Source organism: Carcharhinus amblyrhynchos, chromosome 4 (genome assembly GCF_965287045.1).
Source record: "Carcharhinus amblyrhynchos chromosome 4, sCarAmb.v2.hapA, whole genome shotgun sequence".
NCBI classification, from domain to species: domain Eukaryota; kingdom Metazoa; phylum Chordata; class Chondrichthyes; order Carcharhiniformes; family Carcharhinidae; genus Carcharhinus; species Carcharhinus amblyrhynchos.
In genome coordinates, this window is record NC_137327.1 from 46,496,420 (window position 1) to 46,521,937 (window position 25,518).

The 25,518-nt window shown below is 44.5% G+C and overlaps 1 protein-coding gene across 2 annotated transcripts in view; it reads right to left on the reverse strand.

The window, feature by feature from the left end:
- The window catches only part of hsd11b2 (hydroxysteroid (11-beta) dehydrogenase 2), a 53,970-nt gene extending 40,854 nt beyond the window's left edge, over positions 1-13,116 (reverse strand). Inside the window, exon 1 of one of the 2 annotated variants that reach the window (XM_080187090.1) lies at positions 12,793-13,116. In XM_080187090.1, coding sequence (XP_080043216.1) covers positions 12,793-13,063 — 271 coding nt within the window. In that variant the 5' untranslated portion in view covers positions 13,064-13,116. The remainder of the gene's footprint in view (positions 1-12,792) is intronic. The other variant, XM_080187089.1, reaches the window with a different exon arrangement.
- Positions 13,117-25,518: the final 12,402 nt, after the last annotated feature.

Below are 25,518 nucleotides of genomic sequence, written 5' to 3' on the forward strand. Positions count from 1 at the left end.
AACATTTCTTTTTAGATATAAATATAAGGATAGGATATTTCTCTCCAGGAGTGATTCGGCTGACAAAGTATGGATCTTTTATAGGTGAAACAAACTTTACTTAATAACATGGTTTAAATATAATTCTAACAAATGAATCAGCTTAATCATTAATAGTTGAACAATATTTAAAGAAAGCAACTTTACTTCCTAGCTTATGATTGTTGCAGTTCCAAATAAGCCCCATTCATGCATAGATCAAAATCATTTTCAATTAGATACAGTTTGCAAACCCAGGTATACTTGCTATAAATTGTGCTAATGGTCTTGAAGCTTTCAGAGAGATTTTGTAGAGAAAGTGAATTCTCAGGAACAGCCTGCACATCCCTCTGACTTTAGCAGACCTCCAAAAGCAACTGCCTAATTTTTCCCCACTATTGATCTAGCTCTGCATATTAACTACATTACCTAGTCAGTCAACTTCCCCAATGACACTTGTGTAAACAGAAGTTCATTTGTTACTTTGCTACAGCTAATTTCTAGCTGAAATGAATAATTAAATTGATTTTACAACCCTTTATACAAACACTGACTGCCTGTAGAATAAAGCTTTTAAGCTAAACTATATTGTCTGTGATAACAGTTCATATATATCAACATTTGGTGTGTGTACGTATATGTGCTTGTGTGCGCGCGTGTGAAATCTTCACCATATTCAACAGTTCCTGCAGGATTTCAATGAAAGTAAAAGCATATTTTAAAAAGGTTTATATGGAATAAATCTTACTTTTTAAATATTAGAGTTAGAGTTAGTGTTTTCCAAAAAAAACTAGATACAAATATTCTGCCATTGATTTCCTGCACGATTGGCAGCAAGTGTGAAGTTAGTTGTAGAAGAAATTGAAATCAAATACACAAAGTGTTTTCATATGATGGAAGCGAGTCCGAATTCAGCACAAATCTGAGGAACACATAACAAAAACTGCCTGTCAAACCATACCACAGAATTCTGGTGGAAAGGCAAGTTGCGAGAGAGATAACTAACCTATCAACATCCCTTTGTAAACTGTTTGTAAGTGGCAAAATGTTAGCAAATGGAGTATAATGTAGGAAAATGTAAAGTTGCTCATTTTGGAAGGGAGAACAAAACATAATATTATTTAAATGGAGAAAAAACTGGAGCACAAATGGACGGGGGTGGGTATTTGTGCACATAGCACAGAATGCTAGCACACAGGTGCAGCAGGTAAATCAGGAAGACTAATGGGATGTTGGTCCTTATTGCAAGGGGATTGGAGTACAAGAATAGGAAATCTTCTGGCTTCTTACTCTATTCTGCTTTAAGTCAGCATTCTGCAGTTCTCTTTTTAAACTTGGAGCCTTTCACTGCCAATCTTCTTAACGTCACTGAATAGGATCTGTTCCAGATTCCATTCATGTTCCTAGATTTCAGTGTCTTCCTGAGATTTTTGTCCTCACTCTCTAGTTTCTGGGACTTCCTCCTGTTTCCCTGGGAAATCTTTTCTCTACAGCTCTAATTCTGCTCATCCTGTGCGATGACGTCTGATCTTTTGTCCCTGTCTCACTTTTCTTTTTTTTCTTCTGCGCAGGTGCAGGGATCTGTGTTACATAAAAAGAATAAACTGTGCGTGTGTGCAAGCTTGGTTCCTGGCCTGGAGATGAGAATATCTCCAACTGTGCAACTGTGGTCACTCTCTGGCTGTCACATGCACAGAAGCCAAAGGTCAGCAGAGGGAGCAGTCTGCACATTAGCAGCCATTTCAGGCTGATGCAGGTCAAAAACCAATGTGGTCCACTGGGACTTATAGCTCCCAGACTGAGGCCCAATCTCAGTATTTCTTTTTTCTGGGGTCCATAACAGAAGTGACATCCATCCACACAAGTGCCAGACAATGACAATCACCATATCGATAGAAGTTAACAATTTCTGTGATATTCAATGTACAGTCACTGAATCCCCACCATCATCAACACTGAACAGAAACTGTACTCGGTCAACAATATGGCTGCAAGAACAGGTCAGAAGCTGGCAATTCAATGATGAGTAACTCGCCCGCCTGACTCCCCAAAGCCTGTCCACCTGGATAATGCCTGGATAAGTGAAGTTCCAACAACACTCAAGTGCTTGACACCATCCAAGACAAAGCAGTCCGCTTGGTTAGCTCCCCATCCACCACAGACTTACAGTAGCCACAAGGAGTACCATCTATAAGTTACATTGCAGCAGCAATTCAAAGCTCCTTTGATAACAGCTTCCAAACCCACGACCTGTACACCTAGAAGGACAGCAGATGCATGGGACCATCACTACCTGCAAGTTCGCTTCCAAGTCATTCACCCTACTGATTTAGAAATATGTCGCCATTCCTTCACTGTCGCTGGGTCAAAATCCTGAAACTCCCTCCCTACCAGCACTGTGGATCTATGTACACTACATGGACTGCCACGGCTTAAGAATGCAGCTCGCCATAACCATTGCAATGGCAATTAGGGATGGGCAATAAATATTGGCTTTGTCAACAACATTCACATTTCTAGGGAGGAATAAAAAAATGCTGGGTTGATTTAAGAGGTTATTGGAGCAATGTTCCTCTGGAGAAACAAAATTACTTTGTGACTGGGGTGTTACAATGACAAAATAACAGTTAAGAACTTACTTATTTTATTTAACGGGTTGAATAAAATATTGTACACTGGGCCTTAACCTGCAGTGATAAATTACTGTCCTGTTGCCACCCTAGCTCAGTCTTGTCAGGGAGCGCTGGATTTATTGACTAGAATTCCTATCAGTTTTGGACCATTTGTAAGGAACTCTGAAGCAGCAATGGGCAATGACTCCAACTATTTCAACACTTAAAACATAAAGGATAATTGCTCAAATTTCATTTTGTGATTTCTTCAGTTTTATCATTTGCAGAGCAGATATCACTGAAGAGTCAAAGTAAACCATGTACCCACTCTTATCCACACCTCCACCCAAACAAAACTGCATCCATGGAGAGGGAAACAGTTAATGTTTTAATGTAAAGGTTGGTGACTTTTTGAAAGAATTGGAAAATGTTAGGGATTTAACAGCAAGTAGAGAGGCTGGGAAGTGTTGAGGTGGAAGGATACATGGGAAGGTCTGGAAAGCCTGCAGAAATTAAGTGACAAAAGAGATAATGGTGCAAGGCAAAAAGGAATGTTAATGGGATAAGTGAAAAAAAACACCCAAGAGGAATGGAACGAAACATAATACAGAATCATCAACCACAGCTGTCACCCAAACAGGGAAACCTAAATGAGGGCAATGCTTATGATCTAAAATAATCAAATTAACTTCGACTCCAGGAGGCTGTAAAGAGAAACTGAAAGATCAGGTGCTGTTCCGAGTGTACATTGAACTTTATGGTACATTGCAGGTAGCCAAGAATAGACGGTAGGGAGGGAACAAGACCAATAATTAAAATGCCAGTGGCCAGAAGCTCAGAGTCACACTTGTCAACCCAATAGACGTGTTCAGCAAACTGGTTACCTAGTCTGTGTTTGACTTCCCCAGTGTAGAGAGATCATATTGCTGGCAGCAAGTACATTCTACTGAATTGAAAGTATAGGTAAAGCACTATTCTAACTGGAAGGAGTGTTTGGGACCTTGGATGGCAAGAAGGTGGAAGCTAAAGGGCAGATGCTGCTTCTGTGCTTGCATGGGAAGGAAAGCGGGTGACTAAGAATAACCAGGCTGTCACAGAGGGAATTAATTGCTTCAGAATGTTGAAATGGAGGGAAAATGCATCTGGTGGTTACATCACAAGGTGAAGATGACCCATTGAAAGTGGAAGCTGGTGGGATGGAAGGAGAGTACCAGGAAACCCCATCATGATTCTGGAAGGGAGATGTAGGGGTAGATGTAGGATATGGGATGAGCTAATGTAGCATGGGCAAGGGTACATCAGGGATCAGCCAAGGGCAAGGGTACATCAGGGGCGAGTTAATGCAGCATGGGCAAGTTTGACCATTCTGAAAGATGACACCTATGGCATTGCAGGACATCTTCAATATCACACCAAGATCTCAATCTGGATTTTGCACTCAGTCAGTGCAGTGACTTGAACCCATGACCTTCTGAATGAGAGACACCACTGACTCACAGCTGCCACCTGGAGAAGGCAGCCTGGATGTATTATTCTGGATTGTGCTCTCTATGGAGAGCTGAAATGACCAAGAACGTTGGATAAATCAGCTCCATTTAGTTTATTTCCTATGAGTGCCAAGCCAAATTCCTAGTTTCCATGTCTGAACTATTTTGTGTATTTAGTTCTATTGAGCTGCGGGATGACAGTGCTAGAGAATGGAGCATTTCTGTTACTGACAGGCAACACTGACAGTTCTGATCCACTGACAGTACCTGAGGAAAGAGCCTGAAATACAGCCCTTTGAGAACAATATTTCCATTTCTCATTCTAGCCACATTTTAAGGCCTCAGAGCAAACCTGCCAATTTGCTGTCAATTAGTGCAAAGTTATGGGCAGCTTTGCACTGTGGATTCCTGCCCACTTGGAAATAGATTCGAGATTGCACAACCTTATTTCAGTGAAGGGCCTAGACAGCTGTGAAGAGGGACCATCGTCACTGTTTTAGGCTGGGCTGCATTCAAGTGGCTCAGGAATGAAAGAAGATTACTAAAAGTGTCACACAGTTTCAGGAGCAGCTGCAGACATAGCCCAGAAATTCCACTGTCTTGTGACATAATGCAAAGTATGTCCCAGATTGCACTCCCACTTGTTATTGAAAAGTCGACTAATCAAACCTGTTCTCATTTATTGTTAGACGCTGATCTTTTGGGGAGACAATTGGCCTCAATGTTCCATTAACTGAGTTATACTTCAGCAATGACTTTCTGAGGTCACTCTTTTACGATGTTCTTTTTCCAAACACAACCCCTTCACCCACCACCAAAAGTTCAATTTTTGAAAGCTTCCTTTTTAAAAGAAGAGCTAAATGTTTCAAAAAAAACTTATGGCACAATTTGAAAAACAGTCATGTGGAACACTATGTACTGAAGGGAGTACAAAACTGGTTTCTAAACTCTTATCTTTCTAAAACATGATTTTCACGGTAAGAAGCTAAATCTATATAATTGATGTTATCATCCCTTGTGTGCACAGTCTTGGCTCCTTAAAAAGCAAGTTTATTTTTAAATAAAGCTCTGCTGAAGGGGAATTTGGGAAATCACCCATACTTAGTCGGAACATACGATATCATCTGAATTATTGTGAAGGCTGCCATAATTGCTCAAAGATAGAATGTGGCATGATGCAAAGCAGCAACATCTTGTACCTTTTCCCCGTGCTGCATTAGCCCATCCCTGACAGGGACTGATATGATAAACCACCGCTGGCTTCCCTATTGGGCTAAAAACAAAAGCAAAAGGAAACCAAACTTCTTGTGCCTGAACTGACACTGGGGGAGCTCAGCTGTGATCCTTGATTCTTGGGCCCCAGCATTCCATGGAAGTAATCACCTGGCACAAATGGCAGAAACATTTACAGGAGCCTGCGGTAGGCATGGGTTCCCTAACTAAAGGCAGGTAGCTGTATCACTTGGGCGCCCACTATTTGAAGAAAGGTTGCAACATGCAAGAGAAACTGACTGTCATTTATAAAGAGGCTGGGGATTAGGATTGGACTCGGCAGGAGTAGAACATAGTTTGAGTACAGGTCAACCTCAGAACCACTGAACCCCAACACTGCAGAAAGAGGCCATTCAGCCCTTCAAAGTTGCACCAACTCTTCAACAGAGCATCTTAGCCAGACCCTCCCCCCGCCCCACTTCCACAACCTCACGCACTTAGCATGGCTAAATTGACCTAGCCTATACATCTTTGTATTCAGAGTCAATTTAGCATGGCCAATCCATCTAACCCATATATCTTTGGAGTGCAGAAGGAAACTGGACCATCCAGAGGAAATCCATGCAGACACAGGGAGGACACGCAAACTCCAGAATGTCACACAAGGCCAGAATCAAGGTAGCAGTGCTAACCACTGTGCCACAATGTCGTCCACAACTTCAACTAAAGACACGTTAGTAGTTCTGTCAGCCGACAATCTTGTACATCCTCTGCTCATTGGGCGCACTAATCCACCAGCAGATTCCCAAGGAATCTCTGGTCTAGAAATCCACTGGCCATGGTCCCCTTGGTGCGGATGACATTGGCCACAGGAATAGCCAGAGAAGTTAGGGAGCAGATTGCTTGAACGTTTCCCCCACACTTCTATCAGACTGTGCAGAGGATTTTAAACTCTGTGTAATTTGGGTTACAAATCTATTTAATCTCAAAATGTCACAAAGCATTCATTTCACGTGCAGAACCACTTCTTTATTCTTGAAATGCAGCAACACGTGCAAAAATCCGGGGCAGTCAGTCATTCAGTATCAACACTAACCCACAATTCTGAAATGAACAACCAATCTATATTTAAACTGGCAGTGGGTAAGGGAGGAATGAGAGCCATGACCTTGAGGGAACTGCCTGTTCTATTCTCAACAGTGCTGGGGAAATTTGAACATCCACCCAAACCACAATGTGCAAGAGGGCACAACTTCCCAATACTGTTGCAAATGATTATTGTGAGCCCATGCCACTCACTTCTGGGCCACGGGCAAACTACATGTTAATTGACTCAAGACCATCAGCATGAAAAATAGTGTCATGGGCGAGGTATGATACCCACTACTTCTTTCGGCAACTCCAGGGGAAAATGGGAAATTCAATGCCAACTTTGTGGCGTCAATGCTATTCAATCGCTGACAATGAAGCATATTTTTAAACTTCATGAAAGCAATGCTGTTTTGACAGATATTGAAATAGCTCTGGCACTTCAAAAAACAATTAAAGTCGGATAGATATATTGTGAAAGCTGCCACAATTGCTCAAAGATAGAATGTGGCATGATGCAAAGTAGCAACATCTTGTACCTTTTCCCCGTGTTGCATTAGCCCATCCCTGACAGGGATTGATATGATAAACCGCCGCTGGCTTCCCTGTTGGGCTAAAAAAAAGCAAAAGGAAACCAAACTTCTTGTGCCTGAACTGACACTGGGGGAGCTCAGCTGTGATCCTTGATTCTTGATTTCTTTACAACCAAGTGCTCAGCTTTGCAACCAGGAACATAGTTAGTTAATGATGTCCTCATTGAGTTATAAAGTAATGAGCGATGTAGTGAACGGGATCACTTAGGGGATCTGGACAAACAGGAAATTTCTTTGAACTGTCGACCTAATCACGAGTAAATGGAAAGATTTAACTCTTCACTGCCGAGTTCCACATGTGCAATTTTTGTTTGTTCCATGAACACTGTTGAACAATATAAATCATAGAACCCCACAGTGCAGAAGGAGGCGATTCGGCCCATCAAGTCTGCACGACCACAATCCCACCCAGAACCTACCCCATAACTACATGCTTTTACCGTAGCTAGTCAGTCCCCCTCACATTACGGGGCAATTTAGCATGGCCAATGCACCTAATCCACACATCTTTGGACTGTGGGAGGAAACCCACACTGACATGGGGAGAATGTGCAAACTCCACACAGACATACTCAAGGCCAAAATTGAACCTGGGTCCCTGGCACTGTGGGGCAGCAGTGCTAACCACTGTGATGTACTGGAAGATCCCAGTACAAAACGCTATTGTTGAGTCAGATATCCAGAATTGTAAGTGTTCTCCCATTTTGACTGCCTTGGATTTTTGCAGATTTGTTTTCTTCTAACCACCAGAGAATGCTCCCATGCTATTTCATGTCAGTTTACACAAACTTCATTCATTTCAGAAGGAAACACTTCAACTAGTAAACACTGCTGCATTGTAAGGGTCGATAATATCAAATTAAAATGCAACACAAATGATACAAGAACAAAGGAGAAAGCACTCATCTCTGGATTTCATCATGTTAGAAGTTTTTTTGACAAGGCAATACCAAATGACACTTGTTGACAGATTTTTTTTACACTTTGAGCCTTCAATGAATAACTTATGATTAGTGCTGTCTCAGCTGTCAGTTTTTTTGTTTATGTTGGAGAACAATATTGTGGGCAGCACAGTGGTTAGCACTGCTGCTTCACAACTCCAGGGTCCTGGGTTCAATTCCTGGTTTGGGTCACTGTCTGTGTGGAGTTTGCACATTCTCCTCGTGTCTGTGTGGGTTTTCTCCAGGTACTCCAGTTTCCTCCCACAGTCCAAAGACGTGAGGGTTAGATTGATTGGCCATGCAAAGAAATTGCCCCTTAGTATCCGGAGGAGGTTGTTTGGGGCTGGTGTGGGATTGGGCCTGAGTGTTTAAAATAGTTATTCTGGAGTTAAAAGTGCTTTCTTCTTTCTAATGCAGAGTAATTAGTAGGATGAAGTTTAACGGTTTAAATTGTTTTGTCAGATGGTTCCCAGCCCAGGGCAATGGTCCAGGGGAATTTAACCCATCTGGGCAATTGCCAGGTAAACCCTTACCTGGAATCCTACCAGAGGGATTCTGCAGCACATCTTTAGGTTAATCCTCAAATCTGATGCAGGAGTAGATGGAAAGTTTGAGCCAATCTAGCCATCATCAACAGCTCAGTGTTGACTTGAGTTAAGTTATTAAAAGCAGGAACTCCAGGAGTCAGGGATGAAAACAAGGCCATTCTCATTCTCTTTCTTGTAATTTATAAAATGGAAGAAACATTTACACTTGAGAAAAAAACTTTAATGCTGGAAATATTCCTTTCTTTTCATCCTGATGTGGAAAATCCCCTATTAACAATATCAAAAATCCCCTGTTAACAATTTCATCATATTAGAAGGCTGGGAGTCAATAAATCTAATTGCTAACATGTTAAGCATGTCGAATGCGTGTTGACAATAGCCCAACTTCTCCTAGGTCAAAAGCTTCAGGCAAAGCTAGATGGTTTGCAATCTGGGTCCTATTTGATTCGGAGCTGAGCTTCTGATCCTATTCCGCTTCCCTTATGTTGTCCATCCAATGCCAAAACCCTCACACTATCAGCATCCCTAGATGCAAATATTCCGAGGTGCACCTAACCAGTCTCTCACCTTAGTTAATTCAAAACTCGAGTGTTTGGATATGGACAAAGCCCAGTTCACACAACACCCCTGTGCTTGCTGGCTTATATTGATTCCTATCTACCAATACCTCAGCTTTAAAATTCTCACCTTCCTGTTCAAATTTCTTGCTGGCCTCACCCCTCCCTACATCTTTTCACTTACTCCAGTTGTACAATCCTTCGAAATCTTGTTTCTCTAACTTGCTCCATTAATCGGTTTACCCCAGCACTACCAGCTTTCTGAGGTGGAGGAAATCCTCTCTGACTTCTCCATCACTCCCTCAACACCTTTAAGATGATTCTGAATATCCAGCTCTTTGCCACCAATCTGATATCTCCTTTGTCTCAGTATCATTTCTCAAGCTCTGACCTCACGAGGTTTCCCTGATTACATTCCTATGAGGTACCCCGGAAAGTTTGACAATGTTAAATGTGCTATGTAAATCATAGAATCGTACAGGGCAGAAAGAGGCCATTTGACCCAGCGAATCTGCACCAACCACAATCCCACCCAAGCCCTATTGCCATATCCCTACATATATACCCATTAATCCCTCTAATCTATGAATCCCAGGACATTAAGGGACAATTTAGAATGGCCAATCAACCTAGCCTGCACATATTTGGCCTGTGGGAGGAAACTGGAGCACCCGGAGGAAGAACGTGCTAACTCCACACAGAGTGACCCGAGCCGGGATTCGAACCCAGGTCCCTGGAGCTGTGAAGCAGCAGTGCTAACCATTGTGCTACTGTGCCACAGGTAATAAAGTAAGCAAATTTCATCCAATAATAGAAATATGCCTACAACCTAGATTTTCATTGCTCAGTCAATAAATGGAACAAAGTGAATGTTCCTTAAGCTTTTGCATCTTAATCCCAATCAGATTTCACAGCACACTGAAGTAAAAGAGAAACATTAAGTGGGAACATTACTGCCTTTCAATTTAAAGATGACTGGTGACTCGAAATAAGAGGAGAAATGACTTTGTTATAACACTACAGAAATGTAAACAAATTTTTGGAATGTGTTTATGATTTTGTTATTAGATAAAAGGCAATCTACCTACTATGATTAGACATTGCTGCCTCTGACATGTAACAACAAGGAATCTTGGCTCTGAGCATCAAATGATGAGAAAGTTGATTGAAGTAAAATCAATGAAAAAAAAGGAGAAAACTGCATATGTGAGAAAAAGGAGTGGAACTTTTAAACTGTCACTCCAGACCCACTTTACACTGTTACTCGTTTGATGAGTTGTGCCACCCTAAGACTTTTACAACTAGTGCACAATGCGAATGTTCCCATAGCAGCAGACAAAACGTCTGTCCTAATCTGACCTTTTCCCTCAGTGAAACTTTTATCTGTTGCTAAGGTGATTCACAATTGTTCCAACCGCAATCTGGAACAACTTACACCTCACCCCCCCACCCCAAAAATCTTGGATATCAATAATATCCTCGCAGTCTGCTTCCAACATTAAAGGACACAGTCACAACAGAACATCACGATATTCAATGAGTAATTACTCAGTCATGAACTTGCTGACAGGGAATGACTTTTTTTTGGTCATTAGTCTGGACACAACTGCTTTTGGAAGTGAAGGAGATCATTGATGACAACATTGAAAACAAAATGGTGGAACAGAGCGAGCAAATTCTCCCCCTCCTGGCCACACTAAACCCCCCACCCCGACACCAAACCGCCGCCACCCCCCCCACCCCGACACCAAACCGCCGCCCCCCCCCCCACCCCGACACCAAACCGCCGCCCCCCCCCCACCCCGACACCAAACCGCCGCCCCCCCCCACCCCGACACCAAACTGCCGCCCCCCCCCACCCCGACACCAAACCGCCGCCGCCCCCCCACCCCGACACCAAACCGCCGCCCCCCCCCACCCCGACACCAAACCGCCGCCCCCCCCACCCCGACACCAAACCGCCGCCCCCCCCCACCCCGACACCAAACCGCCGCCCCCCCCCACCCCGACACCAAACCGCCGCCCCCCCCCACCCCGACACCAAACCGCCGCCCCCCCCCACCCCGACACCAAACCGCCGCCCCCCCCCACCCCGACACCAAACCGCCGCCCCCCCCAACCCCGACACCAAACCGCCGCCCCCCCCCACCCCGACACCAAACCGCCACCCCCCCCCACCCCGACACCAAACCGCCTTCTTCCACTGCCCCCCACCCCCAGACACCAAACTACCTCCTCACCAACAGCCCCTCTCCCAACAAACCTCATGTGGTCAATGTGATGCTGCATTTATGTCGAGTTCTGGTTAGAGCATATCTTGTGGAATGCATTCAGTTCTGGGCAACTCACTACAGTGTATCCATCTCGGTGCGGGGGGGGCACAAAACTTCAGCAGAATTATACTGGGGTTACTGAGTTCAATTACAAGAACAGGTTGTATAGAAAAGGTTTGTATTCCTGTGAGTATACAGATTAAGAGGTGATTTGTTGGGACGTGTTCAGGATGATCAGAGGAATTTTTAGCGTTGATAGAAACTATTTCCTGTGGCCAGAGTCCAGAATGAGGGGGCATGGTCATAAAGTTAAGACCATCGGGAGTGTTATCAGAAACCACCTCTTTCATCAATAGAAACTTTGATAAAAATCTGTAAAGTTCAGTTTAAAAGGTGGAAATAAGCCAAGATCAAATTCAATCGTGGAACAGGCACAAGAAGTTGAATGGCCCACTTCCCCACAGGAATAAGCTTATAAACTAACATAAATCATTCTCTACTCTATACAGATTCATTTAAAATAACAAAAATGCTAAAAGATGTAAAATGCCCATTCATCAATCCCTGGCCTCAGTGGGTGGATGCTGCTGATTTGTAGACAACCAATAGGGTGGAGTTGGAACAACATTTAATGGTTTGAAACCCTTAAAGCGAATGCCAGAATTGCCATAGGGGAGTGCCCTATTCAATGCTATCTGCTCTCTGTGGATCTACTTCAACCCTGCCAGTTTGTCATTGGTGGGGATGAAGAGGGAAAGTGGCCAGGGTAAAAGGAGAGGGAATCAGGTCTGTGTCTGGGTAGATATTAAGTTTAAGTTTTTGTTCCCCACCAATCAGGGGAAAGCCCTTTTCCTTCAACTTGTCAAGTGTTCCGATTCCAAAGGCACAAAATGTGCGATAGTCATCCTGCCCCATTACAATCTCTGAAATAACAGATCTCCACTGCAGGGTGGTACCAGACTAGCTTAATTTTGACCAAACTTGCAGAGTGATTGCCAGCAGACTTTATTTTAAAATTGAATACTTCAACTTTAAAGAAACAATTCATTAAAGTCATTTTTAATGAAAGGACATCGGTAATTTGAGGCAGATATAAACACAAAGCGCGAAGCCATGCCCGAGTTTCAGCATAGTAAACCTTCTCATAAGATCCCTACTCTGTGGAGTTTCACAGGTAATAGTAACATCACTTAGAATGATGAGTCTGAGGCAGCACTTTTACCTCTGTGGGAAAAGGCACAGACACTAAAACATTTCCACGGTGCACCACAGATGTTTTATCATTTCTGGTCTTCTGAAGGACACCAAGTTCATTCACAATTCACACTGATAAGCTCTTACTGAGGAATACACTTCTAATTTTAGTTTCTACAAATACATTGGACAGTATTTTTTTAAAATCTACCCACAAACTATCCAATAGGTTTGCACTGATTTCAATCGGCAACAGGGTACCTCTTACCTGTAATGAACACAGACTTCCCCTGCACAGATAACTTAGGAGGGGAAAGTGACTGAAAGGCAAGTAAGCATGCAACAGTGAAAACCAGAAGTCCTGGCAAGGCTGCCAGATACATGTAACAGATCCTCTCCAGGGCTACGAGGAGAATCGCATAAATGATGAGGCGATGAGTCAATTGTACTTCAGACATGAGCAGCCTCAGGAAAACAACAGTGCCTAGCACGGTGATCACACACACATAAGCTAAAAAGGAACTGGAATATCCCTCCATTGGTTCTGGCACAGGCAATACTGGCAGCTAGTCCAAGACTCGAGTGATTCAAAGGCCGTATTTATACTGATACTGTTCGAAAGGAAAGAGCCCCAAAAGGGGGAGGGACTATGGAAATGTGCATTAGCTTCAATAGTTACAGGCAACTTTCTCTTTAAGAGAAGAACACCTCGGAAGTTAACGATTCGAGTCCAGGCACTTTTAAATCTTGGGGCCAGAGTTGGAAGCGTTGCTAATGATTCATACCTCTTGCCCCAAGTTTAACAGGAATACCAATACAGGCTGAAATAATAGACTGTCATTTCGTGTTGGATTGTAGCCAAGAGACTGAACTTTAGTCTGCGAGTGCATAAAACTTTGCAGTCTTTGACATTCACGATCTTTAATTAAAATTGAACGGTGTGTGTGTGTGCAGTGTGTTTGAGTGAGACATTCAATCGTTGCATAATCTATTCTAGGCGCTCTTTCAGTCTGGGTGCAAGAAAAGGTTAAATGTTTTCAGTGTTTTGTCAAGCGGATAGGAAAGGGGGTACTGTGCATCCTGCAATGGGATACTGGGAGAAGGCAACAGTTAGTCACCCAGCACAATGTAGGGTTAATCCTCAAGTCAGATTAAACGTAGAGAAACATTCGGTTTAAAATAGTATCGAGATTGCACTTTAAAACTCCAAAGAACACTCCCAAGGGCGTTTCCTTTTGGGAAATGCATTGTCATTGTCGATTAACAAAGACTGCACCTGATGTTTGTTTTATAATGCAAAAAAACCTTTATTAATTCTCATCTAAAAGAGATCAGTCAAACATCAAGCGATTTTTTCAATTAATTCGGAATATTATTGTTTAGACATCAAAGAGTTTATCATTCAAAACCATCAACATAATTCAATTCTGCAGCCGTCCTCTATCGCAATTGAACTGCTAATATCCTTTTCTTCCTCTGAACAAGATTCTGTTATCCAGCATTGATCTTTGAGGACATACAAACGAACAATTTCCGAGAAAACTTGAGCTAATTGAAGCCACAACCAGAATCCTCTGTTCTCTAATACCTAAACTTATTGTTCTCCCTTTTATGTAAAGACTTTAGCAGCTGAGGTTCCTATAGGTAAATTCAGGTGTGGAATAGCTGACTCAGTTACTGATCTAATAATTTACCAGAACATTCTCCAAACTGATCGAAGTCATCTATTCAGTATGACCTTTGCTAACGTCACCCTGACTGAGTGCAGACTCCCGCTACATATCCCTCTCAGTGACCTCTTAATCTCTCTTGCATGTCGTTCAAACTCATCCAAATTCAGCAGGGAGCAGAAAAGTGGCTGTTTGGGGATTGGCTGCCCTCAGACACCTCATCATTCTATCCCTTCTCCCCCATTTCCTTCTCCATTGCTGTCATTGGAGGTGACATGAGGCAAGGTATGAAGGACTGTCAAACCACAGTGCTCATTTTGCACTCTGAAATTGGGTTTTAGCCCCATTTGTCCCTGAGACTCACCGTTGTTTCATTCCCATGACTCCCTCAACTTTCCTTCCTGTGCTCAGTAATATTAAAGCTGTCCCTCTTCTGAAACTGTCAATGTCACTCAGCCATTCAAACAAAAACACAGTTCAGATACCACCCTCTCCAAAGCCATCAGAAAATCCCAACAGTGCAGAAAGAGGCCATTCAATCCATTGAGCCTGCACTGGCTCTCTGAAATAGCATCTCATCTAGGCCCACTATCTTCTTCCCCCGCCTCCCCCCACCACCCAATGCCCATAACCCCACACATGTCCCACGGCTAATCCACCTAACCTGCACACTTCTGGGCTGTGAGGGAAAATGAAGTAGAGATGCTAGCGTTGGACTGGGGTAAACATAGTAAACCAGTTTTAAACTGGTTGGACTGAAACCTGGTGTTGTGAGACTTCTTACTGTAGGGAAAAACCAGAACACTGGGAGGAAACCTATCAAAGTTGTAAATCCATATTTAAAGGTCTCCATTCAGGTTTCTGCCCTTCTGCAGCATCGCACAATCATTATCAGAGTGATGGTGAACTCTATCTCTCCTCTACCTTCTTGACCTTTCTGCAGCCTTTGACATGTCAACCATATCATTCTCTGCAATGCCTGTCTTCTGCTGTCCTGCTCAGTGAGACTGCCTTCATATGGTGCATCTGTTATAATAGTTTATGTTCCCAGCTTCAAACTATTAACTCTAGTCCTGGAAGAATCTATCCTTGCTCCTCCTCATCATTATTTACATATAGCCCAGTGACAACATCATCTAAAGATATGAGGGGCAAAATTGAACTGATTTTGATTTGATTTGATTGATTTATTGTCACAAGTATTAGCATACAGTGTATTAGTAAAACAATACTGTATTAATATACAGTATTGTTTCTTGCACGCTATACAGATGAAGCATACATTCATAGAGAAGGAAAGGAGAGAGTGCAGAATGTGGTGGTACAGTTATAGCTAGGGTGTAGAGAAAGATCAACTTAGTGAGATAGATCAACTTAGTGAGATAGATTATTCAAAAGTCTGATGGCAGCAGGAAAGAAGCTGTTCTTGAGCTGGTTGGTACATGACCTCAGACTTTTGTATCTTTTCCCCAACAGAAGAAGATGGAGGAGAATATGTTTGGGATGTGTGGGGTCCTTAATTATGCTGGCTGCTTTTCCGAGGTAGTGGGAAGTATAGACAGAGTCAGTGGATGGGAGGCTGGTTTGAGTGATGGATTGGGCTACATTCATAACCTTTTGTAGTTTCATGTGGTCTTGAGCAGAGCAGAAACTATACCAAGCAGTGATACAACTACAAAGAATGGTCTCTATGGTGCATCTGTAAAAGTTGGTGAGAATCATAGCTGACATGCCAAATTTCCTTAGTCTCCTGAGAAATAGAGGTGTTGGTGGGCTTTCTTAACTATAGTGTCATCATGCAGAATGGAAATAACATGACTGCTGCTGGGATTGCAGGCTCTGACCTGCACGATGTAGTGCCTATGGAGATCCAATTGGGTATTGAGAGAGTGGAATCCATTTCAGTTCCAAAATGTGGCAGAGGTGATACAATGATGCCCACAAAGTCATGCTTCTGCTGTCCACGGCACCATGGGGAAGATTACTGTCCTTGCAAATCCATATATTTACACTGCCTGCTTCTCTCTGGTTTGAGTTGAGAATCTCAGCACCCTTATACAACAGTTATTGGCTAACATTTCCAACACCAGCCTGGCAGGGTCTTATACTCATGGTAGTTCTTACAGCCCTGGTCCTCCAGGCTACAGTTGAGGCTGCATCAGCTGGCAGATTTCAGTGAAGATCTCCTCAGTAAAGTGCAGACGTCTCAAACATTGGTTGTTGCTGATCTTCATCTGGGATCATTTCTTCCTGAACTCCTGAACCCAGGACAGGTTGTTGGTTATCTGAACACTTCTAAACTTGAAGCTCTTCAACATTTCTACTTCATCCCCATTGGTGTAGGCAGGGGCATATTCTCCACTGCTTGTATCATCCAGCTACGAGTGCTGTTTGGGTTCTGAAATATGGTCCACATCCCTACACAATAGTAATTACCCCTCACAGGGAATAGGCACAGCAGGCAGATTATGGTGTCCATTAGTGCTGCTAATTTGGAATTCCACCCTCCAATTAATAGCCGCTCTTAACCTCACATAAACGGACACACATTTCAACATGAAGGACTCCCACTAGCATTCTTTGAAAGGGTCTTTAGCTACTTACAGGTTAGTTCTTGGTATATCTCTTCATTATCGTTTCACAGGTTTTCAGTGCTTTCTATAGTTGTTGCAAGTTTCAGGTATCAAGTGAGTGGTGTTGTCGCTGCTGAAATAGTTTTTGCTATCTCAAGGCTTTGGCACAAAGTAGTTCCTCCTGGAATTGGGAGAATAAGGAGGTCTTCCTCTTAGAATTGAAGATGATTCTACCAGCTCCCTGCCAGCCAGAGAGCCACTACTGCTCAAGGAGTTCAGGAAGAAATGATCCCAGATGAAGGTCAGCAACAACCAATGTTTGAGATGTCTGTACTTTACTGAGGAGATCTTCACTGAAATCTGCCAGCTGATGCAGCCTCAACTGCAGCCTGGACGAGCAGGGCTCTGAGAACTACCATGACTATAAGACCCTACCAGGCTGGTGCTGGAGATGTTAGCCAAAAACTGTTGTATAAGAGTGCTGAGACTCTCAATTCAAACACAGATGTCATTACCCTTTACCAGAGAGAAGCAGGCAGAGTAAACATGTGGATTTGCAAGGACAGTAATCTTCCCCATGGTGCCATGGACAGCAGAAGCATGACTTTGTGGGCATCACTGTATCACCTCTGCCACATTTTGGAACTGAAATGGATTCCACTCTCTCAATACCCAATTGGATCTCCATAGGTAATACGTTGTGCAGGTCAGAGCCTGCAATCCCAGCAGCAGTCATGATGTTTCCATTCTGCATCAGTCTCCACGGTGAAACAGAGGTTGGGTAACAAGGCCGAAGACTCTGGTATGCAACCTGCACACGTGTACAGCATGCCTACAACCAAAGACGTGCTGCCATGTGACATGTGGTGGAACAGATCTTTGCCGTGTGAAACAATGTTTTAGTTGCTCAGGAGAGTCCTGCATTGCCAGCTGGTTTCAAGATTTCTACTGATCTGCTGTATGCTGCATAATTGCATCGCCATGAGGGGGCAGCCATTAGCACCAGCTAACAGCTAGGCAGCTGAGGAGCATGTGCAGGAGGAAGGAAGGAGACAATGTTAACATCTCTCAGCTGGCTGCGCTTTCCGTGAAGGCCTTATTCGAGTGTCAACCAGCAGACCCAACTCCCAATTTCCCATTCACCAACACCTAACCTCTCCTCTGTCACCACCCATCACAGTGTCCACCCTGCCATAATTTAAAAATCAAAGCAAACACAAAATAAGCACTGCAAACCAAATTCATAAATTACATTTCATGAAGCAACCAATTAAGTGTTTTTGAAAAGTAATCATTGTTGAAATGTGGGATATGGTGGGGTCAATCTGTGCAGAGAAAGCTCCCACAAACAGTGAGGTAAGAGTGGCCAGATAATGGGCAGGATTTTACAACCTTGCCCATCCTGAAATCGTACAATCCCACCCAAGGTCAATGGACCTTCCCATGGCCTGCCCTTCGCCCACTCCGATTCCCATGGTAGCCAGGACGGGAAATTTCCAGCCAATATCTTGATTGAGGGATAAAGATTGACCAGAATACCAGGGATAACTCTTCTGTTTCCCTTCAGAATAGTGCCAAAGAATCTTTTACAATCCACCCGAAGAGGCATACGGAGCAATGGTTTAATGTCTCATTTAAAAGACAGCATTTTCAACATGTAGCATTCTTTCAGAACTGTATTGAAATGTCAGGTAAGTTATTCTGTCCAAGTCGGTGGAGAGGGATAGGGTAACCCACAGGTATCGAACATCACTCTTTCTCAGGACATCTCTACAAGGAATTCTGATATTCAATAACCCATACACCCTTTCTTCTGTCTTGGAGCCATCCTGCAATGTGCCACTGCATGCCAAAAAAGGCATTTCACATTTTCAGTGCTGGTAGATGCATAGGCAGAGGTCACATATAGAGAGAAGAAAGTTGCAACTGAAAACGTAAAGCCATCTGCAATCTTCTTCACTGAAAGTCAGTAGCTTTCCAAAATCCATGCTGCAATCTCTGGGATAGCACTGGAAAGGGACAGGAGGACAAATCAAGGCTGGGTGGACACTGTGATGGGTGGCGACAGAGAAGAGGTTAGGTGTGGCACTGTTGGTGAATGGGAATGAGCCACATAAATTAAAGTCTGCCTTTCTGTCTTCTTGATCTTCTGACCCTCATTCTTGCAGCAACTGGGGCCACTATGCTTGGTTTCATGGCCTCCTGCCATCCTCATCCTGTAAAAAGTCTGACAACACCAGGTTTTAGTCCAACCGATTTATTTGATAATAGACTCTTCAGGTTAGTCCCTTCGTCAGGTGAAGGGACTAACCCGAAAGCTTGTGAGTCTATTATCAAATAAATCGGTTGGACTAAAACCTGGTGTTGTCAGACTTTTTACTGTGTTTACGCCAGTCCAACGCCGGCATACCCACATCATCCTCATTCTGACCAGCAAGGATCCTAGCAAGAGCAAGACTCCCTTTCTCTTGGTGACCTCTTCCTGGTGAAGAAGCATAGAGTGAATTTCCAAAATAAATGTCTGGAATGTTGGTGAAATTGACAAAACAACTGGGAAATATGTCTTTCAGGGTTCCTCTTTGTTAAAAGTGTCAGGATCCCCCAATCTCATTCGTGGTTGCTCTGCTACAAGTGAGAACAGAGAATTTGGCATTCCAGCCAAAACGCCATTCAATTTCAGCAGTAGCAGAGAATCCCAGCTGCAAACAAGGATGGAGATTTTCTGTGACCATGTTAATTATATTATTAAGATTAAGGATATACAGCTGGAAGGCAATGATTGATTAAATACTTTGAACACCGGAGATTACCCCCGGTGATAACACTTTGGTTTAATTAGTTAAGTTTCTTTTCACATTCTATTTTAGTTACAGTGCCTCACCAGGGGCTGTCACCCCTGTCACTTTCATCTAATTTACAGATTAAAGAGTTTAAATATTTTGATTTGATTTGATTTATTATTGCCACATGTATTAGCATACAGTGAAAAGTATTGTTTCTTGTATACAATACAAAGCATACCATTCATAGAGGAGGAAATGAGAGACTGCAGAATGGAGTGTTACAGTAAAAGCCAGGATATAGAGAAAGATCAAATTAATGCAAGGTAGGCCCATTCAAACGTCTGACAGCAGCAGGGAAGAAGCTATTTTTGTGTCAATTGGTACATGACCTCAGACTTTTATATCATTTTCCCAACAGAAGAAGGTGGGAGAGAGAATGTCTGGGTGTGTGGCGTCCTTAATTATGCTGGCTGCTTTGCTGAGGCAGCAGGAAATGTAGACAGAGTCAATGGATGGGAGGCTGGTTTGCGTGATGGATTGGGCTACATTCTTGACCTTTTCTTGCCATCTTGTGCAGAGCAGGATACGTACCAACCTATGACACAACCAGAAAGAGCGCTTTCTATGGTGACACCTCTGTGACTGGTAGCTACCACATGGGTTGGGCTGCTTCATCACTCCCAGGAATGGTATTTTGGTTCAGTTAGTTAAGTTTCCTTTGATGTTTTGTTTTAGTTACAGTGCCCCATCAGGGCTATCACCCCTGTCATTATTGTTTAATTTACTGATGATTGGTTGAATTAAAAGAGTTTAAAATGAGAATCCCTCTTACTGAACTAACATTTTGATTTAATAAGTTAACTTTCCTTTTCATGTTTTATTTTAGCTACAGTGCTTCACCAGGAGTTTCACTCCATGTAATTTTTGTTATTTTTTTTAGTTTTTGCTTTATTATTAAAAGATGTATAGAGAGACTGGGACATATCATCATTCCTGGAAATGACATTTTGATTTAATTCATTAAGTTTCCTTTTGAGGTTTTAATTTCTATTACAGTGCCCCACCAGGGGCTGTCACCCCTCTCATTAGTTTGAATTATTGATATTTGTTCAATTAAAACAGGAATGTAAAGAGAGACTTCAGATATGATGCCAGGTAGCATATAAAAGATAAAAGATAGAATTTCCAATCCTAAAGGGTTAATTGACAATTCCAAAAGTGAGATCTTTAAGTTTCTGTTAAGCATGAATATAAAGAGAGACTTCTCAAGCGGTATTGGCTAGGGAGGAAGACAACATTTGGAATGTTGCATTCTGTAAATAAATTTAATATTCAGTAAAAAGTGGCATTTGATTTCCCACTTCACCTTCTGGCTATCAGAGGTTTAACGCCTGGATCGGTGCAGCACCAACAGCACTCAAGAAGCTTGACATCATCCAGGACAAAGCAGCCCACTTGATTGGCACCCCATCCACAAACATCTACTCCCTCCGCCATTGATGCTCTGTAGCAGCTGTGTGAACTATCTACGAGATGCACTGCAGCAATTCACCAAAGATCTTTAGGCAGCACCTTCCAAACCTACGACCACTTCCACCTAGAAAGACATGGGGAGCAAACACATGGGAATACCACCACCTGCGAGTTCCTCTCCAAGCCACTCACCATCCTGGCTTGGAAATACATCGCCATTCCTTTGGAGTTGCTGGGTCAAAACCCTGGAATTCCTTCCTTCTCAGCATTGTGGGTCAACTCACAGCACATGGACTGCAGTGATTCAAGAAGATGGCTCACCACCACCTTCTCAAGGGCAACTAAGGATGGGCAATAAATGCTGGCAAGCAGGTGAAGAGAAAACAAGGCATGTGGTCTTTGCATCATCACTCCTGAACAAAAGTGAAATCAGAATCTAAGTATTTTGAGATCTGGATGTCTGTCAGTTGGATATCATTAAGATTTGGATCTTCTATTAAGCTTCATCGGAGAAATTTACATGAAAGATAATCTATCACAGTGTTTCCCATCCTGGGTTCTGCAGAACTTTGGGGTTTTGTAAGACACGTTTAGGGATTCCACTTGTGGCCACATTAAATTTGAAAGAAAATTGTTCTTCTAACTTGTCCAATCAAAGGCAGTTTTCATATTGTGTTGGCTATTGATAAGAGTATAAGGTCATAAGACATAGAAACAGAAGTAGGCCATTCAGTGGCCCATCGAGTCTGCTCCACTATTCACTGAGATCAAGAATCATCTATGATAATCCTCAACTCCACTTTCCCGCATAATCCCCAGAGCCCGCAATTCCCTTACTGATTAAAAATCTGCCTATCTCAGCCTTGAACGTATTTAACTTCCCAACCTTTACACAACTCTGTAGTAAAGAATTCCACAAATTCACTACCCTCTGAGAGAACAAATGCCTCCTCATCTTTGATTTAAATGGACAATCCCTTACTCTGAGATAATGCCCTCTGGTCCTAGTCTCTCTCACAAGGGAAAACACATTCTCAGCATGGCCCTGTCAAGGCCCCTCTCATTCTTCTAAACTTCAATGTGTACTAGTCAGCCTATCAGCTGCCAATGCACTGAGAAACTGGCTTCTGCTTGGATGAGTTGGAAATAGCAGCAAAGTCAGTGTTGAAAAGCAACTGGATCATAGAATCATAGAACCCTACAGTACAGAAAGAGGCCCTTCGGCACATCGAGTCTGTACTGAATACAATCCCACCCAGGCTCTACCTCCATATCCTTACACATTTTACCCGCTAATCCCTCTAACCTAAGCATTTTAGGACACTAAGGGGCAATTGTAGCATGGCCAATCAACCTAACCCACACATCTTTGGACTGCGGGAGAAAACCAGAGCACCCAGACACGAGGAGAGTGTGCAAACTCCACACAGAAAGTGACCTGAGCTAGGAATCGAGCCCAGGTCCCTGGAGCTGTGAAGCAGCAGTGCTAACCACTGTGCTATCGTGCCAACTGGACAGGAGGTGAGCTAGTGGTGAAGCAAGGTAGGACGTAGCTAATGAGCAGGAGGGGAAACCGGGGCAGAGACCAGGTGAAGACCAAGAACGTTGAGGTGGAAGTTGGATTGGAGGCCGGTGAGAAACCAGGGACGGAGGCAAGAGAGGTGTGTGCATTTGTGTGAGAGAGAGGTGTGCGAGAGAGAGGTGAGTGCATGTTTGTGAAAGAGAGGCGACTGCTTGAGAGAGAAAGTGTGTGTGTGAGAGACAGATAGAGGGGTAAGTTTGTATGAGAGAGGGGTGAGTATGTGAGAGAGAGAACGGTGAATGTGTGTACGAGAGAGAGAGGGTGAGTGTGTGAGAGAGAGAGGTGTGAGTGTGTGTCTGAGAGAGGGAGGTGAGTGTGTGTGAGAGAGAGGGAGGTGAATGTGTGTGAGAGAGAGGGAGGTGAGTGTGTGTGTGAGAGAGGGAGGTGAGTGTGTGTGAGAGAGGGAGGTGTGTGTGTGTGAGAGAGGGAGGTGAGTGTGTGTGTGAGAGAGAGGGAGGTGAGTGTGTGTGTGAGAGAGAGGGAGGTGAGTGTGTGTGTGAGAGAGAGGGAGGTGAATGTGTGTGAGAGAGAGGGAGGTGAGTGTGTGTGTGAGAGAGAGGGAGGTGAATGTGTGTGAGAGAGAGGGAGGTGAGTGTGTGTGTGAGAGAGGAAGGTGAGTGTGTGTGAGAGAGGGAGGTGAGTGTGTGTGAGAGAGGGGGAGGTGAGTGTGTGTGTGAGAGAGAGGGAGGTGAGTGCGTGTGAGAGAGGGAGGTGAGTGTGTGTGAGAGAGGGGGAGGTGAGTGTGTGTGTGAGAGAGAGGGAGGTGAGTGTGTGTGAGAGAGGGGGAGGTGAGTGTGTGTGAGAGACGGAGGTGAGTGTGTGTGAGAGAGGGGGAGGTGAGTGTGTGTGTGAGAGGGAGGTGAGTGTGTGTGAGAGACGGAGGTGAGTGTGTGTGAGAGAGGGAGGTGAGTGTGTGTGTGAGAGGGAGGAAGGTGAGTGTGTGTGAGAGAGAGGGAGGTGAGTGTGTGTGAGAGAGAGGGAGGTGAGTGTGTGTGAGAGAGAGGGAGGTGAGTGTGTGTGAGAGAGAGGGAGGTAAGTGTGTGTGAGAGAGAGGGAGGTGAGTGTGTGTGAGAGAGAGGGAGGTGAGTGTGTGTGAGAGACGGAGGTGAGTGTGTGTGAGAGACGGAGGTGAGTGTGTGTGAGAGAGAGGGAGGTGAGTGTGTGTGAGAGAGGGGGAGGTGAGTGTGTGTGTGAGAGAGAGGGAGGTGAGTGCGTGTGAGAGAGGGAGGTGAGTGTGTGTGAGAGAGGGGGAGGTGAGTGTGTGTGTGAGAGAGAGGGAGGTGAGTGTGTGTGAGAGAGGGAGGTGAGTGTGTGTGAGAGAGGGAGGTGAGTGTGTGTGTGAGAGGGAGGACGGTGAGTGTGTGTGAGAGAGAGGGAGGTGAGTGTGTGTGAGAGAGAGGGAGGTGAGTGTGTGTGAGAGAGAGGGAGGTAAGTGTGTGTGAGAGAGAGGGAGGTGAGTGTGTGTGAGAGAGAGGGAGGTGAGTGTGTGTGAGAGACGGAGGTGAGTGTGTGTGTGAGAGAGGGAGGTGAGTGTGTGTGAGAGAGGGAGGTGAGTGTGTGTGTGAGAGAGAGGGAGGTGAATGTGTGTGAGAGAGAGGGAGGTGAGTGTGTGTGTGAGAGAGGAAGGTGAGTGTGTGTGAGAGACGAGGTGAGTGTGTGAGAGAGAGAGGGAGGTGAGTGTGTGTGAGAGAGGGGGAGGTGAGTGTGTGTGAGAGAGAGGGAGGTGAGTGCGTGTGAGAGAGGGAGGTGAGTGTGTGTGAGAGAGGGGGAGGTGAGTGTGTGTTTGAGAGAGAGGGAGGTGAGTGTGTGAGAGAGAGGGGGAGGTGAGTGTGTGTGAGAGGCGGAGGTGAGTGTGTGTGAGAGAGGGGGAGGTGAGTGTGTGTGTGAGAGAGAGGGAGGTGAGTGTGTGTGAGAGATGGAGGTGAGTGTGTGTGAGAGAGGGAGGTGAGTGTGTGTGTGAGAGGGAGGAAGGTGAGTGTGTTGGAGAGAGAGGGAGGTGAGTGTGTGTGAGAGAGAGGGAGGTGAGTGTGTGTGTGAGAGAGGGAGGTGAGTGTGTGTGAGAGACAGAGGTGAGTGTGTGTGTGAGAGACGGAGGTGAGTGTGTGTGTGAGAGAGAGGAAGGTGAGTGTGTGTGAGAGAGAGGAAGGTGAGTGTGTGTGTGAGAGAGGGGGAGGTGAGTGTGTGTGTGAGAGAGAGAGGCGAGTGTGTGTGTGACAGACAGAGGTGAGTGTGTGTGAGAGAGGGAGGTGAGTGTGTGTGTGAGAGAGAGGGAGGTGAGTGTGTGTGTGAGAGACGGAGGTGAGTGTGTGTGAGAGAGAGGGAGGTGAGTATGTGTGAGAGAGAGGGAGGTGAGTGTGTGTGAGAGAGAGGGAGGTGAGTGTGTGTGAGAGAGAGGGAGGTGAGTGTGTGTGAGAGACGGAGGTGAGTGTGTGTGAGAGAGAGGGTGGTGAGTGTGTGTGAGAGAGAGAGGGGAGGTGAGTGTGTGTGTGAGAGAGGGAGGTGAGTGTGTGTGAGAGGGGGAGGTGAGTGTGTGTGAGAGAGAGGGAGGTGAGTGTGTGTGAGAGAGAGGGAGGTGAGTGTGTGTGAGAGAGAGGGAGGTGAGTGTGTGTGTGAGAGAGAGGGAGGTGAGTGTGTGTGAGAGACGGAGGTGAGTGTGTGTGAGAGAGAGGGAGGTGAGTGTGTGAGAGAGAGAGGGGGAGGTGAGTGTGTGTGAGAGAGGGAGGTGAGTGTGTGTGAGAGAGGGGGAGGTGAGTGTGTGTGAGAGAGGGGGAGGTGAGTGTGTGTGAGAGAGAGGGAGGTGAGTGTGTGTGAGAGAGAGGGAGGTGAGTGTGTGTGTGAGAGACAGAGGTGAGTGTGTGTGAGAGAGAGGGGAGGTGAGTGTGTGTGAGAGAGGGGGAGGTGAGTGTGTGTGAG